This window comes from Triticum urartu, chromosome 1A (assembly GCF_056163025.1).
Source record: "Triticum urartu cultivar PI428250 chromosome 1A, HENAU_Tu73, whole genome shotgun sequence".
In the NCBI taxonomy this organism is placed as follows: domain Eukaryota; kingdom Viridiplantae; phylum Streptophyta; class Magnoliopsida; order Poales; family Poaceae; genus Triticum; species Triticum urartu.
Genome location: NC_141873.1, coordinates 470,991,981 through 471,008,360, shown reverse-complemented (window position 1 = coordinate 471,008,360; position 16,380 = coordinate 470,991,981). Strand labels below are relative to the sequence as shown.

At 48.5% G+C, this 16,380-nt stretch overlaps 2 protein-coding genes across 2 annotated transcripts; one reads left to right on the top strand and one right to left on the bottom strand.

The window, feature by feature from the left end:
* Positions 1-1,155: 1,155 nt before the first annotated feature.
* Positions 1,156-3,052, bottom strand: LOC125519885 (U-box domain-containing protein 29). The gene has a single exon (XM_048684667.2). It carries the CDS (start codon positions 2,739-2,741, stop codon positions 1,380-1,382), a length of 1,362 nt encoding a protein of 453 aa, XP_048540624.1. The 5' UTR covers positions 2,742-3,052; the 3' UTR covers positions 1,156-1,379.
* A 10,603-nt stretch (positions 3,053-13,655) lies between these two features.
* Positions 13,656-15,664, top strand: MEF21 (mitochondrial editing factor 21). Its single transcript, XM_048698786.2, has one exon. It carries the CDS (start codon positions 13,876-13,878, stop codon positions 15,511-15,513), a length of 1,638 nt encoding a protein of 545 aa, XP_048554743.1. The 5' UTR covers positions 13,656-13,875; the 3' UTR covers positions 15,514-15,664.
* Positions 15,665-16,380: the final 716 nt, after the last annotated feature.

Below are 16,380 nucleotides of genomic sequence, written 5' to 3'. Positions count from 1 at the left end.
TCGATTCTAGAAAGACATCTGGCTAGGCAATGCCAGTCTCAGATAACAATATCCAGCCTTATATAGCATTGCTCGCGATAAGAACAACACTATTGCGCGCGTGCTCAATTCATCCCCGCCGAACATTTCGTTTAGGCGGGACTTGATTGGCCCCAGACTTCTGTCATGGCATAATCTTTTGTCCCGGTTGGATTTGATTAACCTGACACAAGGTCGGGATGTGTTTCGCTGGAATCTTACTACATCGGGGTCTTTCACAGTACTCTATATATCGTGCGCTCACACATTCTGAGGTACCAGTGAGTAATAACAAAAAAATTTGGAAGTTCAAGATTCCACTAAAAGTGAAAATTTTCATATGGTATCTTCGTAAGGGAGTTTTGTTAACCAAAAACAACCTCGCACGACGCAACTGGCCAGGGAGTAAGAAGTGTCGTTTTTGTACTCATGACGAGACAATCAAACACCTCTTTTTCCAATTCAAGTTTGCACGTTCTACGTGGTCAATCATCCAAATAGTATCAAATATATATCCGCCCATAAGTGTTGCCAATATATTTGGTCACTCGTTGGACGATATTCCAAATAGATTTAAAGCGTTTATAAGGGTGGGAGCGTACGCCTTAATTTGGTCGCTCTGGCTATGTAGAAACGATTTGGTTTTTAATGAAAAAGGATGCTTCTTCTCTGTAGGTTATTTTTTGTCGTACGCACTCGCTTTATATGTGGTTTATGCTACAACGATCGGAGCATCAATCGTTGTTCAAGGCGGTGTGTACGCGGTTGGAGCAGCTGGCTACGGAGGTTTTTTCCCAACATGGGTGGCAGCATAACCTCCGGATCGACCTACCACCACCTTCGACATAGGCATAGTGTCGGTCTATAGGACTGTTGCCGATATGTCGGTTTATATTTCATGTTTTTTGTCAGACTTTTGAATTTGGCTGTATGCATATTAGTTATGCGGCCGGATGTTACTCATAATGTTTTGTATTCCCTTGATGCTACATTCTGAGATAATAAAATCGCTCTTTATCGAAAAATGTCGACCGCGTGTATGTTGATCAGTCCATTGACTGAAACTAACAAAACCACTGCGAAAGGCATCTAAAATAAGCGCAGTAGCACACCACCAATTCAGAAGAGAACAAGAGGTAGCCATCCACTCCACTACGCGTCCAAATTAGGGTCGCATGTACAGGCAATACTGCGAGTATCTCGACATTTTTCCAAACAAAAATGCTATCTTGCCTACTTTGACTTGGTTTCTTGCGTCTCCACTCTGAATTTCTCCTTGTTATTTCAGTTTGCACAGCGATTTCACCAATGGAAGCAAACACAATTTGCACAGCGGGTTAGCTCGACAAATTTACTTGCTGCTAGTACGGCATGACATGGATGGTGCGGCTGTCGTAGGAGGAGGAGACCATGCCCTTCCTCTCCTGCTCCATCCTCACGGCTCTCAGCAGCTCGCCGGCCATCCTCGACGTCGCCGGCGAGCAGTCCCCTTGCATCACCACCAGCAGCTTCCCCACCGCTTCCGGCGCGGCTGCCAGCGCCTCCCTCATCTTCCGCTCCCCGCCCCCCGCGCAGCACGACAGCCAGAGCAGCGCCACCGCGGCCTCGCGCCCCATTTGCCCCACCCGTATCATCCTGCCCATCACGGCCGCCGCCACCTCCGCCGCGTCCTCGGCGATGGCTGCTTTACCGTCGCTGCAGCGGGCCGCCTCTACTAACAGCATCAGCGCGGACTCCGCCGCGGCCGTGGGCGCTGCCGCCACGGCCAGCGCGAGCGCGGGCACTGCGCCGGCTCGGACCATCGACGCTCGTGCGGGCCGCCCGCGTACCTGCACGGCCGCGGCCATGCACAGGATGGCTGCCGGCGACGCGGCCTCCTTGAGGATCCTCACCAGATCGGGGAACAGCTCCGACCTGTCGGCGATTGCGGTCTTGACGTCGGCGTCCGGCACGGGCGACGTCAGGATCGCCTCGAGAACCACGACGCCGGTCGGACCTGCTGCGAGCAGCGTCGCCACGACGCGCCCCAGATCGCCGGCCACGAGCGCGGTGATGAGGGCTTTCTTGGCATCTTCGCTGACTCCGCCCGCGGACAAGACGGCAGCCATGGCCTCCACGGCCATCTTGACCCGCCCACGCTTCTCGGTGCCGTCCCGGGTCAGGTAGGGCACCATCTCCGGCGCCACAGTGGCCAGGATCCTCACCGCGTCGACGCGCGCGTCGGTGCCGGCGCCCCCCTTGGCGAAGGAGAGGAGCGCCGGCACGGTGGAATCAAGATCAGCGGCGACGGCGGACGCGACGGAGGCCTGCTTCCCTTTCTCCGGCGCGATCTTGGCGGCCAGCGAGCGCACGGCCTTCTCCGCGGCGGCGGGCTCACCGTGCGAGGCGGCGAGCTGCGAGAGCGCCTCCTCGGGCGAGGGCGAGGGGGGCAGCGTGGCGGCGTGCAGGTGGATGAGGCGGCGAAGGAGCAGGTTGGGCACCAGGTCGGTGGACGCGAGCGGCAGCCGCGTGGCCGGGCAGGTGCGGTGGCCGGAGTCGAGCCAGCGCTGTATGGACGCCCGGTCGTAGGTGGCGCCGGTGGGGAGGCTCACCGGCGAGCGCATCACCTCGAGCGAGATCGGGCACTTGAACGCGGCGGGCGTGGTCGGGGAGGCGGCCATCACGAGGGGCTCCGGCGGCCGGATCCGCCGCCTGGCCTGCTGTCCGGCGACGAGCGCGTCCATGGCGATTGGCGGGGATTGCTGAGCTGAGCTGCTGGGGACGGACAGTGGGGGGAGGAAGTGCGGGCGGCCGAGGCCTTAAGAACGAGTGGGGGGTGATGTCAGCGGGTCAACGGTCAAAGTCAAGTGGGTGGGGATGGTGGTGTTGACGTTTTCGCTCTCGATAAGGACGGCCATTGCCCATTGGTAGAGCAGCCCCGTGCCATCGCCAATGGAACCAGCGGAGCGTGGAGGATGGATGGGGACGAAGATGCCAATATAATTCAGACTTTTTTGCGGGGCCTGCTTCGGGCTTTGTTCGTTTAAAATGTGAGAACATTGAGACTTTGTTTCGTTTGAATGATAGCCATGCTCCTTCATCCAATTTCTTTTGTGCTAGAAATCAGCAGAAAATTTGGCCTTTTTTTCACCAGCTACAGTAAACACGTGACAGTCAAATATTATGATTTCAACAAAACAGAGAACTTTTGCAAAAATTACTCTAGAAATGTACAATTAATTTTTTTTCCCGTCATATCGTTGATGAGAGCTGAACTGCAAATTGTATCTTAACTTCTGCATTCATGCCTCAAGTTGTCGTCAAAAAAATAGTTGCCGTCAGAATATAGCTATTGCAATATATTTGTCACTTTAATATAAATCATACTGCACTTCAGCAAATTTATCATAAAGTTATTTGCTATAGATGGCAACAGAGTTGATCTCCATCTAGGAGTGCCTTCTCATCCTTAGAGCATCTCCAGCCGTTGGCCCCCCAGGGGCGCCTAAAATCGCTCCCTGGGGGTGAGCCGGTGCAAAAAATCGTCCTGGGGGCGAATTGGTCCCTAGCCGCCAGCCCCAGGGCCGTCCCCAGTCGCGTTCAAAAAATTTAAAAAATATAGAAAAGTTCAAAATTCGGCGAAATTCGGCATATATTACATTAAAAAATCGGGTTTTTATTACATAATATATATATAATTAAAAAACTGGCTAAAAGCGGAGTAGTCGTCGTCATCGTCGTCCGGCTTCTCCTCCTTGACGCGCCCGTCCCTGGTGGACCCCTGACCGGCGTCGCCTATGCGGGCTGGTGGGGGCGGCGCGTCGTCGTCGTCGCTGTCCTCGATGACGACGATTCCTCCTTCGTCGCGGCCCCGACGGCGCTGCGCGAATTGCCGCAGGGCGGCGCACTGGCGCTCCCTCGCCATCTTCAGGGAATCTGCGTGCGCCCATTCTAGGGCCGCGTCGTCATCGAGCTCGACGTCACCGCCGTGCTCCGTCTTCACCGCGGGGAGGCCCGGCTCCGTATTCACCGGCGCCAGGCCCGGCTCCGTCTTGGGCTTGACGAAGCGCGGAGGAGCCGGCGAGGAGGCGCGCCGGCCGCCCTCATTGATGACGATGTCGGCGCTGCGAGTGCGTCGGCCGAGCGGCGTCTCCGCTGCGGGCTCGGCCTTGACGCCGAGTAGCGCCGGACGAGTGTGAGGAAGAGCGGGAGGAGGAGGAAGAAGAGGAGGCGCCGAACCTCCTGGGCAACCATTGCTCGTCGCATCGGCGGTGAGCCGTGGCCGTGGCGGCCGCCCTCGCCGGGGGGTATGCCAACGGCGGGTCGTTGCCGCCCTCGAGGTACGTCAAAACGCCCTCGAGGGTGCGGCCGGGGACACACCCCACCACAGGTGGCGTCCCTCGCTATTCTTCGGTCCGGCCACCACCGGCGCGCTGTTGGTGGACGCCATCCTTTGTTGCTGCCGGCGCTGGAAGTACGCCGTCCACGCCGCTATGTTGTCGACGGCGTACTCGGGAAGGGCGAGCTGGGCGTCGGTGAGGGAGGCGCGCACGACGTCGACCTCGCCGACGAAGTAGCCCGGTTTCGCCACGGCGTCAGGCAACGGGGGAATGGGCACTCCCCCGTTGCTGAGCCTCAACCCCGTTGGCCCGGCGCGCATGTCCGGCAGCGTCGGGATGTTCGTCTGGAACAGGAGCCAAGACTCCTGTTCGCGGAGCGAGCGGCGGCCGAAGCCGTTGGCCGTGGCCTCATCTCTGGGGAATCGCTCGGCCGTCAGGAGAGGGATGGAGGGCTCGACGGCGGCGCTCGGGAGAGGGAGGGCTCGGCGGCGACTCTCGGGAGAGGTAGAGGGCGGGCTAGGGCTGGTGTGGCTGGTGTGGCCAGAGGTGAGGGAGGCCACCGGCTTATATGGCGGCGCCGCCCCGTGTGTATGCGTGCGAAGGAGGGGTGCGTCGGCGCGCCGCCCCGTGACGCGCTGCCCGTGAGGAATCAATGGTAAGGCTGACTGGCGGCAGCCTTGCCATTGATTCCCCACGGAAAACCGAGGCGTTCGGGGAAGAAGGTGCGCGGTGTCACTGACGCGGCGGGCCTGCGGCTCTTTCGCGTCAAAACCGCTCGCCCCGGCGCCCCCGAGCGCCCCTCAGCGCGCCGGGTTCGGCCTGGGTCTGCCGGAGCTAAATTGGACCCAGGTCGGCGAAATCGGGCTCCTGGGGACGCGATTGGACCGATTTTTCTACGCCGACGTGGAAAAAACACCTGGAAAAGCCTTTCTAAGGGCGTGGTTGAAGATGTTCTTATCCCCCATTTAGCAGTCATGGCATTTTTCTTCCCGTCACAATCTCATTAGATTCGGGGCGGGCATCGGGTTCCCAATTAGAAACCAAATTCAAGTAATATTACGATGTTCTTGTAGCATTGCCTTTTGGACATTGTAAAAAAACTTAGTTTTGTAGTAACATATACATACTATAATGATAATACGTAACTTTCATACGGGAAATATTACTAAAACACACCCGCAAAAAAATATAAGAGTCTTTCGTCTCTTAATTAGTGTACACAATATATCAGGGCGTAGCAGGAAACATGGATGGGCTAGACCTTTCCATCCGCTAATAATTATCAGGTTTGCTAAAACATATCTAAATATGTCATAAGTATTACACATTTAAGTTCCACATTATTTATTTTACACATAGATTCGTGTGGGTATTTTTTCCCCTTTTCTTTTATGTTAACAGAGTCACTTAGACGTGCAATAATTAGGGCATATCTAGATGTGCCCTAGACTGACCCATCATAATGGACATAGCATGTTTTAGTGGATATAAAAAATTTAGCTCCCAAATAAATCTTTGTTTACAAAAAAGTGTATACATATAAGTAAAAAAACAGAGTGCTTGATAAATGTACTAGATTTCATGATTAAAAATTCAAACATGGCCTGCGCAAACAAGACAATATGATGATACATATAAAATGCCGAAGAGTGATATAGTAGTGACCGTAATGACATGGATCTGTCTAGGGCACATCTTATATGTAAGTATTATACATATCACTCTTCGCCATAGCATGGTAGTGATCGTAAATATATGGGTCTATTTAGGGCATATCTCATCTCCTTTTGTTTTTCCCATGCCACTGGCTATCCATTTTCTGTTTCCTTTCTGCACAACCATATTATATCTTCACACATAAACTTGTGTTTCTTAAATTTGTAAAACATGTAAATATATTTATAATAAAACAAAATGAAATAAAGAGCTCACTAGAGTTTGAAACTCAAAAAGAACTGCCACGTGTTAGCAGTTGTTTTCTTTCTATCACATGTATCTTAGCCAATGGTATGCTAAACTCCACACTCTCGTTTTAATAATCAAAGATGGCTATATTCCTTCAATTCCATAATGAGAAAAATATCTTTTTTTTTCATAATATCAAATACATATCACTAGAGACTCATGAGACATATTTTCATATTGTATATAGTTGTCATTATGCCTAAAGAGATAGTGGTTACAATATCAAATAACATATCATTACATACTCACGAGATTTTTTTTTCATATTTAATATGTTTGGTAGTGTAATTGTAGATAATTGTCTATATAAACATAGTCAAAGTTGCAAAAACCTGACTTATAAAAAAATGAGTAAAATACACTGGAGGTACTAAAAGTATTTCAAGTATGTCAAGTAGGTCCTAAAAGTTTGAAATCATTCACCATGGGTTCTAAATGTGTGTAAGTCGTTCACTACGGGTCCTAAAAGTATTTCAAGTGTGTCAAGTAGGTTCTAAAAGTCGCGGGTAAATTACACATATAGGTCTCGTGGTGAACGATTTTGAACTTTTAATATCTACTTGACACATTTGAAATACTTTTAGGACCTCCAGTGTATTTTACTTAAAAAGAATCTATATGAACTAGATCATGAAACGGAGGAAGTACATATTAAAATCATTATGCCTAAAGAGATAGAAGTCATCACCTTAACTAAAAATTTCTTGGCTAGCAGACGTCATTCTTGTTCATTAATTATTAACGAATTTAAATCGACATACTTTACCACGCATGTCGTGTGGCAAATTTATATTTTTATTTTGCTTCATCATTATTGCTAAAAGTTATGCTTTGCAACGTACCCTGAGCTGAATTTAAATGAAAAGCGGGTTAACAAGTGGGTTCGGTGCATAGTACAACATTTAGGCCTTAATCAGCCAACTAATTCCACCAAAGTTATAAAAGACCTGCCCGTACATGTGTAGTGACCCTGAAAATCTTTCGAACCAGCAAATAAAAGGTTGGTCAAGCTTTTAGAAAGATGGGAATCAACTTTACCGATTTTTTTTTCTTTCCGGAAAGGCCGAGAGAGAGACATCGGGTCTTGGAACTGCTGACCAAATGCCTGGAGGAAACTCAATACAACATCTAAGCATTGTTCCTCTAGTGATACATAGTTAGCCATCCAAACTCCAAAGAATGCATGCATGCAAAAGCCATGGAGCATCGCTAAGCACGCTTTGCGCCGTCAAATCTCCAGCCCAAACTGAGTTTTCAGCCGAGTTCCATCCGGACCGAACGCAGCGCACATCGGTCGTGGAATCCGGGGAGGGGGGTCAGTCGGGGCGCTTTGCCGCTGGCCACAGGGAGCGCGACCACTTCTTTTCCCGAAAGCGCGACACGCCGCGCGGGATGAGAGTGGAATCGCACAAAGCCGGCATGATTGGCGAGGAAGACGACGACACAAGGCACGGCATGAAAGCGAGACCAAAGGCGGCGAGCTGACCGGCGGGGAGATACTTCCCTTGCCCCGTTTTGTGTCAAACAGCCTGCAGATCTGTCACGGGGCTAAGTGGCATCCCGGCGACGTAATGGCGCCGGATACCTTGTTTAGGAGGCAAAACTGGATGAAGGGGATGGAATAATCCTTGGCCCTTTTTTTGACGAAACTTCGCGTCCGGATGGGAAAGGTGGAGTCAAGGGGAATATAGGGAGGAAAACGAAATATGCTTTGGATGATGTGCCGGACGTCGCGGACGCCCCTTTTCTTTGTCCCCGAAGAACCGAGATGAGAGATGTGATCTCCTTTTTGGACCGGCTAATTGCCGGCTTTGCTCGTCAGGTACGCTATTTGCACGTCCTAATTTTAGGTGTCCCTTTCTGCCGTCAGATCATGTTGCAATTTGCAGACTCGGAGCTAATTTTAAGTGTCGACGTTGACGCTGGGCACTGCGAGAAGCCACGTCGAGAAAAGGAAAATCGTGGCATAAGTGCTTGCTTAGTGAGAAGCAATATAGGTCTGCTTGGGAGTAAAGTTGAACGCTTGGAGCTGACTTCCCAATACCCGCTGCTAAGCCTGGTCACAATGGGCAAGAACATAAGCTAGTAACTTACACACTTCTCTAGACTATGTTACTACTTCCATAGTGAGTAGGAACATCTATGTAGTGTCATGCAACAATGTATTTATATTAGGTTATAGACTCATTGTTTCTTGGAGTGTGTGATGTTCCGGTAACTTAGCTAGTTACCACAAGCACCTCTCTCTTCATTAAATATGTGCCACATAAGCAAAATTGTATTAGAGTGTGTGATGTTACTCCTAAGTTCCTCCCCATTGTGACCAGCCTAAGAGCAACTCTTATAGAGTTGTTGGACCGCAAAAAAAATGAAGGTTAAAATAAGCACGGTAAGGGCATCTCCAATGCCGATCCGCAAATTTCGTCCCGCATGCATCAGCAAGCATTGGGGAGCAGTCTGCGGACACGGATGCGGGAGACCGTCATCCAATGTTGCCTGCATACATCCACTTTTTTTAAAGCCCGCACGTTCAATTAGCCGCATATATAGAGCCCAGATGTTCAAATAGCTGCATACAACACTAATTCAAATTTTTAAAAGTTCAAATATTACATTTCAACACTGTTGTCCCCTTTAACTGTCCACTGATGCTCAATCAGATCTTCCTTCAGCTGCTCGTGAGTTGGTCGATGCCAAATTTGTTGATGCATTTGAATAAACTCTTCAAATATGGGCGAATTCTGGTCTGAAAGTTCGATAGGATCACACATGTGGCCTGAGACATAGAGTTCTGGTATGGGTGTGCATGGCGGCCGGGGTGGTAGAGCGGCGGCGAAGCCAAGAGAGAAAGAAGAAATGAGAGAAAATGACAAGGAGGGAGCCGCGGGGCCTCGGAAGGGTTTGGGTGGGCCGGCGTGTCAGAATCCTACGTGTCTAATGTACGGACTCCCGAAAAGCCCCTCGTGTATGTCTTGGATTTGCCGAAAAAAGTACGTCCCGACCGCTTGGTGGGTCGATACTGACCTGGCGTTGGATGGTAAATCGTGTCCAGGCCGCGCGGTCCGGACAGTTGCGTGCGGTTTGATGGTCCGCCTTGAAGATGCCCTAAAGTCAGAGTCGGCAAAAATCAACCTGCATAAAATTCCCTTCAAGTAAGATCCATCTGTAATTTGGCCATAGCTTCTTCCCCAATAATCCTTGATTCGGAGCAACACTTTCTTCCAGACAAGCAAACATTTTATTCAAAATAGGGGTGAAAAATTAATGGCATTGTAACTGTACATTCATATAACAAGTAAACTACTTGTGGCTACTGCTTAGAACTAATAAACAATAGTACTTGTGGCCACATGGGCCGCTAACTAGCCTACTTGTGGCTACGAGGGCGGCGGCGGGAGTTGCTGGTGTTGAACGTGCCGACATTGGAGGCTTGGAATGCGGCATTCGACGTCGCAATTTGGTGGAAATGGGCCTATCCTCACGCCGGCCATGCATGGTGATGACACTGTGCACCGTGATGGTGCGGAAATGGACCTAAGCGGCCTCGTCCTATGGTTCCATTCACCATTGTCGACGTCGACGAAGGGCACAAGTCCCAAATTCGTAGCTCCCGCTCAATCCATTCTCCCTTTCAAAAATATTTATCCACCAGTAGATTTTTTAGATTCAACCTCAACTATGTTACAACAACAAACATTATGAAACTGCGCAGAGAGTTAAGAAAACTTTACCACATTAGATGTGTAAGCTAAACATGTGGATCCTTAAGCAGATCCCACGATAGCTCAAAAACGTTGCTCTCTAACTAGAAAAGTAAATGATGCCAGCATTTGCATTGAATGATGCACACATCATTTTATTGATTATTGCAAAGTTCATTGTGAGAGTACAATAAATTTCAGAAAATATACTGCCACACATGGATGCCCCAAGGGCAAATTAAAACAAAAATTAAGAAATAAGCCTCATGCATCACAAATCCTACTAGTAGGCCACCAACCATATCAACTGAACAAATGTTGAGAGACCATCTTCCACTGGTTGCACCCAGAGACTGTCGACACTCACTCTTCCTCCTGGCAAAGTGATGACCACATATGGATCCAGCTGATAGCTTTGAAGATAACCTGCAATAAAATCACAAATTCTATTCTGTTAAAAATACAAAAAATACAATTGTTTCAAGTGGCCTAAAGTAAAGAGCAAATCCCCAGAAAGATATGAGACTCCCAAAGTAAAGCGCAAATTCCCACATAGATCCGAGGCTTCAACTGAGGATGCACCCCAACTAACCAGTTTTCGAACATATTTATACTACTAGTGGGTGGAGATAGATTAACAATTATTGGATAGATGGACACAACAGTTTGGCAAGGGGACAGTGAAGGAAAGCAACACTTAATGCATCCTTGCCAATATGACCTTACGATTTGAATAATACATGCATATTTTTATTTTCAACGGGACTTTTGTCATTTTCCAAATATATTTGTGGTGGAAAGGTTACACATCATTGATGAGGTACAAATAAATGGATTTGACTGGGAAGGCACCTGAATTAGTCAACTTCCAAAGAAATGTGTTTGATTCACGTCAAAGGTTGACGTCAACCTTTCAAAAAGATTTAGCCAGTTGTTCATTTGTCCCCGATTAGTGGTCTTCAAAAGACAACATTAAACGTTTTTTCTCGCGTAACTGAGGTAACATAGACATCTTTCGTTGTATAGTATGATAGAGGCGCCGGTATTGCATCCCTAGCCATTTATCTTACGAGGAGCCTAATAGTTAGGCCATTAACTACCACATATGTCCCTTTATGGAAAAGGTAATTTTTGACCCATGAGGCCTTTTAAAAAAGGCGAGTCTGTTGGTTTCGCATGAACCTCAGAGAGGGTTCTAGAATGAATGTACTTATTCCTAAGTAATTTTACTCCAACCACGTCATCAGTAAGTATCTTGTATAGCCATGTGCTCCACGTATACTTATTTTTTATCTCAAGGTCTTTCACCCCCTAGATCTCTTTGGTATTTAGAAATAAAAATTGCATCCACCTCATTAGATGATATCTATGCTTAAGTTCATTAAACTGGTAGAAAAACTTGAATGTGTAGTAATTCATTGTTTTCTTTGCCACCTTAAGTATTTAGAAGAAAGATGACATGAGCATAGTTAATTTGTGAGAACAACATTGATTAGAGTGAACATTGCCCCATAAGACATAAGCTTACCAATGCAACAACCCAACTTTTTGTCAAAGCGGTCCTCAATTATAGAAATGCATTGGGTTGCCAAGGTATCTTAAAGGGAAAGGGCTAGACTCATAACCAAATATTTGTTTGTACTGATTCTCTTCTTCTTTGGCTTTTCCAAAGCATAAGAGATCACTCTTATAGAAGTTAATCTTGTGAGCAGATAGTTGCTCAAATAAACAAAGAATAAGTTTCATTTTTCCTTTCCGGTGTCATGTTCCATGGAGATAATGGCCTCATCGACATACTGAAGTATCGAAACCCCACCATCAAATAGATAAGAAATTAATCCCGTAACATGACCCGCTTCCTTGGTTCGGCTAATGAAAACTGCTAGAAGATCTGTAACAATGTTGAAAAGAATAGGCGACAGAGGATCTCCCTGTCTCAACCCCTTTCGTGCTTGGAAATTGTGACCAATGTCATTGTTTACCTTGTTACCCACGTTGCTCCCGTGAAAATGAGTCAAACCATTGACACTATTTTGTCGAGAAGCCTTTCATGCACATGCATTGATGCAATAATGGCTAGTTAACTTTGGCCTAGGCCTTCTAAAAATCCACCTTCAAGATAACTTCATCTTGTTTTTTTGAGTGCAACTCATGAATCGTTCCATGTAAGACAACAACCTCCTCAATGATGTGTCCCCTGGTTTAAACACTGCATGCGTCGATCTCATGATCACCGTTACACAAGTAGTTGTCACTTTGGTGAATACTTTAAAACCGACAGTTAGAAGATAAATTGGACATAATTGTTGAATCCAAATAGCCCATTCCTTCGTAGGAAGAAGGGTAATGATGCCAAATTTTAACTTAGACAAAGCCAAATCCTCATTATATAACTCAACAAAAATAGACATAAAGTCTCCTTTTACAACCGGCCCAAACTGCTGATAGAACACGCTGAAATCCCACTAGCCTCGTCGCCTTACTTTCTTCAATCTGTGAGATAGCATCCCATAATTTTTTGTCAATAAAAGGGGCGGTTAGGATGGCATTCTCCTCTATAGATAGTTGCGGGATGTCACCTTTGACATCCTCATCTAATTTAACATAATCAGAGACATGGGAACTAAAAAGAAGCTTATACAAATTAATAATGTAGGTCTTCAGTTGGTCTTCACCATCAATAGCTCCATCACCTTGCTCAAGCTGAATTTTTTTTTATGTTTTTTTAGAAAAGGAGGTGTGCCCCGGCCTCTGCATCAAGCGATGCATGCAATCATTTTTTATTATATTATTCAACGAGATTCGACAATACAAATACATAGATTAACCCAAAGCCACCTGCCTGGCAACCACTGTCGCTGCCCCTACAAACTTGATGATGTGCCCTGACCGTGCATCAACACACACCATCTAATCCGGTGGCCTCACCAAGCTGCCCGCTGACAAGCTGAGAATACCAACCGTTCTAGCAGATCATGTGCGTGCATTGCATGTGCACGCTCTAGAATCAGCCTCCATCATCTTTCACCCTCCCACCTTCAGGAGCAATCAACACATTCACCTTGCCAGGGCTTACTGCCGTCGTCGCTACCACGACGCCAAACAATGCCATCGCCCTACGCGCGTCCATCAAGTCACATCTTGGCAAGTTGGATCTTTTCTATGTTTATCATTGGCGATGAGATAGAAGTATTTGGTGTGTTGTCATGTCGCACCTTGACAAGTTGAAGCCATTTGGTTTCCTCATCTCGGATAAGCTTTGTAGGAAGATCATCCGCTTCTTTTTTAACATCACATTCTGCTTGATTAAGGGGAGCGCTCTCCGTGTTCACATCTAAGACGTCAATTAGAGCGATTAGCCTTTTTTTTTCTTTTGCTTATACACTTAAAATTGTATCATCATTTTCATTGACCATTTGTCAGTCCATGGGTTTATTTTACCATTTTTCTACAACTTCGTAGTGCAAAAACCAACCTAAACAATTAGATGAAAGCCTGGATACAAATGTCGGTATCAGCATGCATAAGCATACCTGGCGGCCCAAATCGTTACTCCTAGGTTATGTGGTACAAGTAGATTATCCTAGAGTAGTCAAACATGGCTGCTAGACACAGCGGGTGGTGTTGCCCAAAGTAAAAACTATGTTATCCTACGACTACGATTACGACCAAGCTTACTAGAGGAACTCGCTTAGATCCGCCAAACTTCCTTTCATTTGAGCTAAATCCTAAATCCCTGGGCGATGCCAAAAACAAATCAAATCTGCTTCCTCCCGCTTGAAACAAAAGAGAGCGAATAGCCGTCGGTTGCTCACCCGTCACCAACACAGTCCTCTGCCGCCAATTCGTCGAACACCCTGTCTGCCAGAGCCATGGCCGCGGCTCGGCAGGTGGAGGACGCCGTCATGGCGAGGCTCCGGGCCTGCGCCACCTTCCGCGACCTCCTCCGCGTCCACGCCCACGTCGTGCAGCTGTCCCTCTCGCAGAGCAGCTACATCGCCACCCAGATCGTCCAGCTCTGCAACGCCCACGGCCGCACCGCGCACGCCGCGCGGGTGTTCGCCCAGGTGCACGAGCCCAACCTACACCTGCACAACGCCATGATCAAGGCCTACGCCCAGAACCACCTGCACCGGGAGGCGGTCGCGGTGTACGTTCGCATGCTGAGGTGCCGCCCATTTCCGTCGACTGGTTGCCCCGGCGGCGACCGGTTCACGTACCCGTTCCTGCTCAAGGCTTGCGGCGGCCTGGCGGCCCTCGAACTGGGCAAGCAGGTGCACGCGCACGTGGTGAGGTCCGGGTGCGAGTGCAACGCCGTCGTGGAGAACTCCATGATCGAGATGTACACGCGCGCCGGCGATCTGTCGCTCGCGCGCAAGGTGTTCGACGGAATGCAGGAGAGGGATGCGGTCACTTGGAACACGGTTATATCGGCGCACGCGAGGCTGGGTCAGATGAGGAAAGCGAGGGCGTTATTCAACTCCATGCCTGAGAAGACCATCGTTTCCTGGACTGCAATAGTGTCCGGGTACACGGCAGCGGGGGACTTCTCGGGCGCCGTCGAGGCGTTCCGGTTGATGCAAATGGAAGGCTTTGAGCCGGACGACGTGAGCATCGTCGCGGTGTTGCCGGCGTGCGCCCAGCTCGGAGCCCTGGAGCTAGGCAGGTGGATATACGCCTACTGTAACAGGCACCGAATGCTGCGCAAGACATACGTATGCAATGCGCTGATGGAGATGTACGCGAAGTGCGGATGCATCGACCAAGCACTCCAGCTGTTCGACGGTATGGACGAGAAGGATGTCATCTCGTGGAGCACGATGATCAGCGGCCTTGCGGCGCATGGGAGAGCAAAGGAGGCGGTCCTGTTGTTCGTGGATATGGAGAGGGAGGGGAAGGTGAGGCCCAACGGCATCACATTTGTCGGGCTCCTGTCAGCCTGCTCCCACGCCGGGCTCCTGGACGAAGGGCTGGACTACTTCGACCGCATGAAGGACGCTTATGGCATCGAACCTGGCGTCAAGCACTATGGCTGCATCGTCGACCTCCTCGGTCGGTCAGGACAAATCGTGCGTGCTCTCAATCTCATACTGGACATGCCATTTCCTGCCGATGCGAAGATATGGGGCTCAATGCTCAGCGCATGCCGAAGCCACGGCGATGTCGACACGGCCGTGGTGGCTGCCGAGCGGCTCGTCGCGCTGGAACCAGACGACGTCGGCAACCTAGTCATGCTGGCCAACGTGTACGCCGCGGCGAGGCGGTGGAGCGAGGTCGCGAGCACGAGGAAGTCAATAAGGAGCAGGAGCATGAAGAAGACCCCGGGGTGCAGCCTGATCGAGGTGGACAACGTGGTGCAGGAGTTCGTCGCTGGAGAGGACCTGAAACCTGAATTTGGAGGCATTGTTGGCGTTCTGAACATCCTGGCCTCGCAGCTTGCAGAAGAGGGTGTAGATTCCATCGATTCAGATTGTTTTGTTGATGCAAATATGTCTGCTATTGTGTTCTGACCATTGCACATGTGTTGTTGTGAATGTGATTAGCAAAGTGAAGCAGATTAAGGGCTCCTTTGATTCCAAGTATTTTCATAGGCATTTTGGAGGATTAGAAATTTTAGGAATTTGCTCTCAAAAAAAAATTCGGATTTTTTTCAATGTTGGTTGTTTGATTCACAGGATTGAACCCTATAGAATTTTTTTCTAAGGATTTCTTTGTACTTTTTTTCATGGGATTTATAGCATCCACTCAAAACCTCTTCGAAAGAATTCTTTGTTTTTCCTATGATGCAACCAAACAATCAAAAATTCTGTAAGATTGAGATGAGCATGACATTCCCAGCCTATGTTTTCCTATTCCCGCGCTTTTAAAATCCCGTGAATAAAAGAAGCCCTAATTCAGATGAGCAATTTGGGAACTGTGATTTACTGCTTCTTTCGTAGGAAACACTCTGAAAATCTGTCGTTCAGATGTTAGAACTCCGCAAATCCTAAAGAAAAAAAAGGATAGAACACTGGAAGAATTTCTCCTATTGGGAGAAACAACTCAAAAATTGACGGAGGCGTGTAATGGCGGCCCTTAAGAAAAGGAAGCCCAAATGCTTGTGGTCCAGATAGATTGTGGTTCGCTTTCTTCATCACCTAGGTACTCATGGTATTGCATCAAACTTATATCCACCTCACAATGTTGTCAACATATATGGTCACCGGTTAGATGAAATTTTACATAAGTTTAGTACATTTATAAGGATGTGATCGTCTACTTTATTATGCTCGCCATGACTGTAGAGTTGACATGGTGTTTAACGGTTAAAATTCATCTCCTTTGCAGGCTATATACCACACTGTCTCCAGAAGTGGTCTTATGTACAATGATTGGAA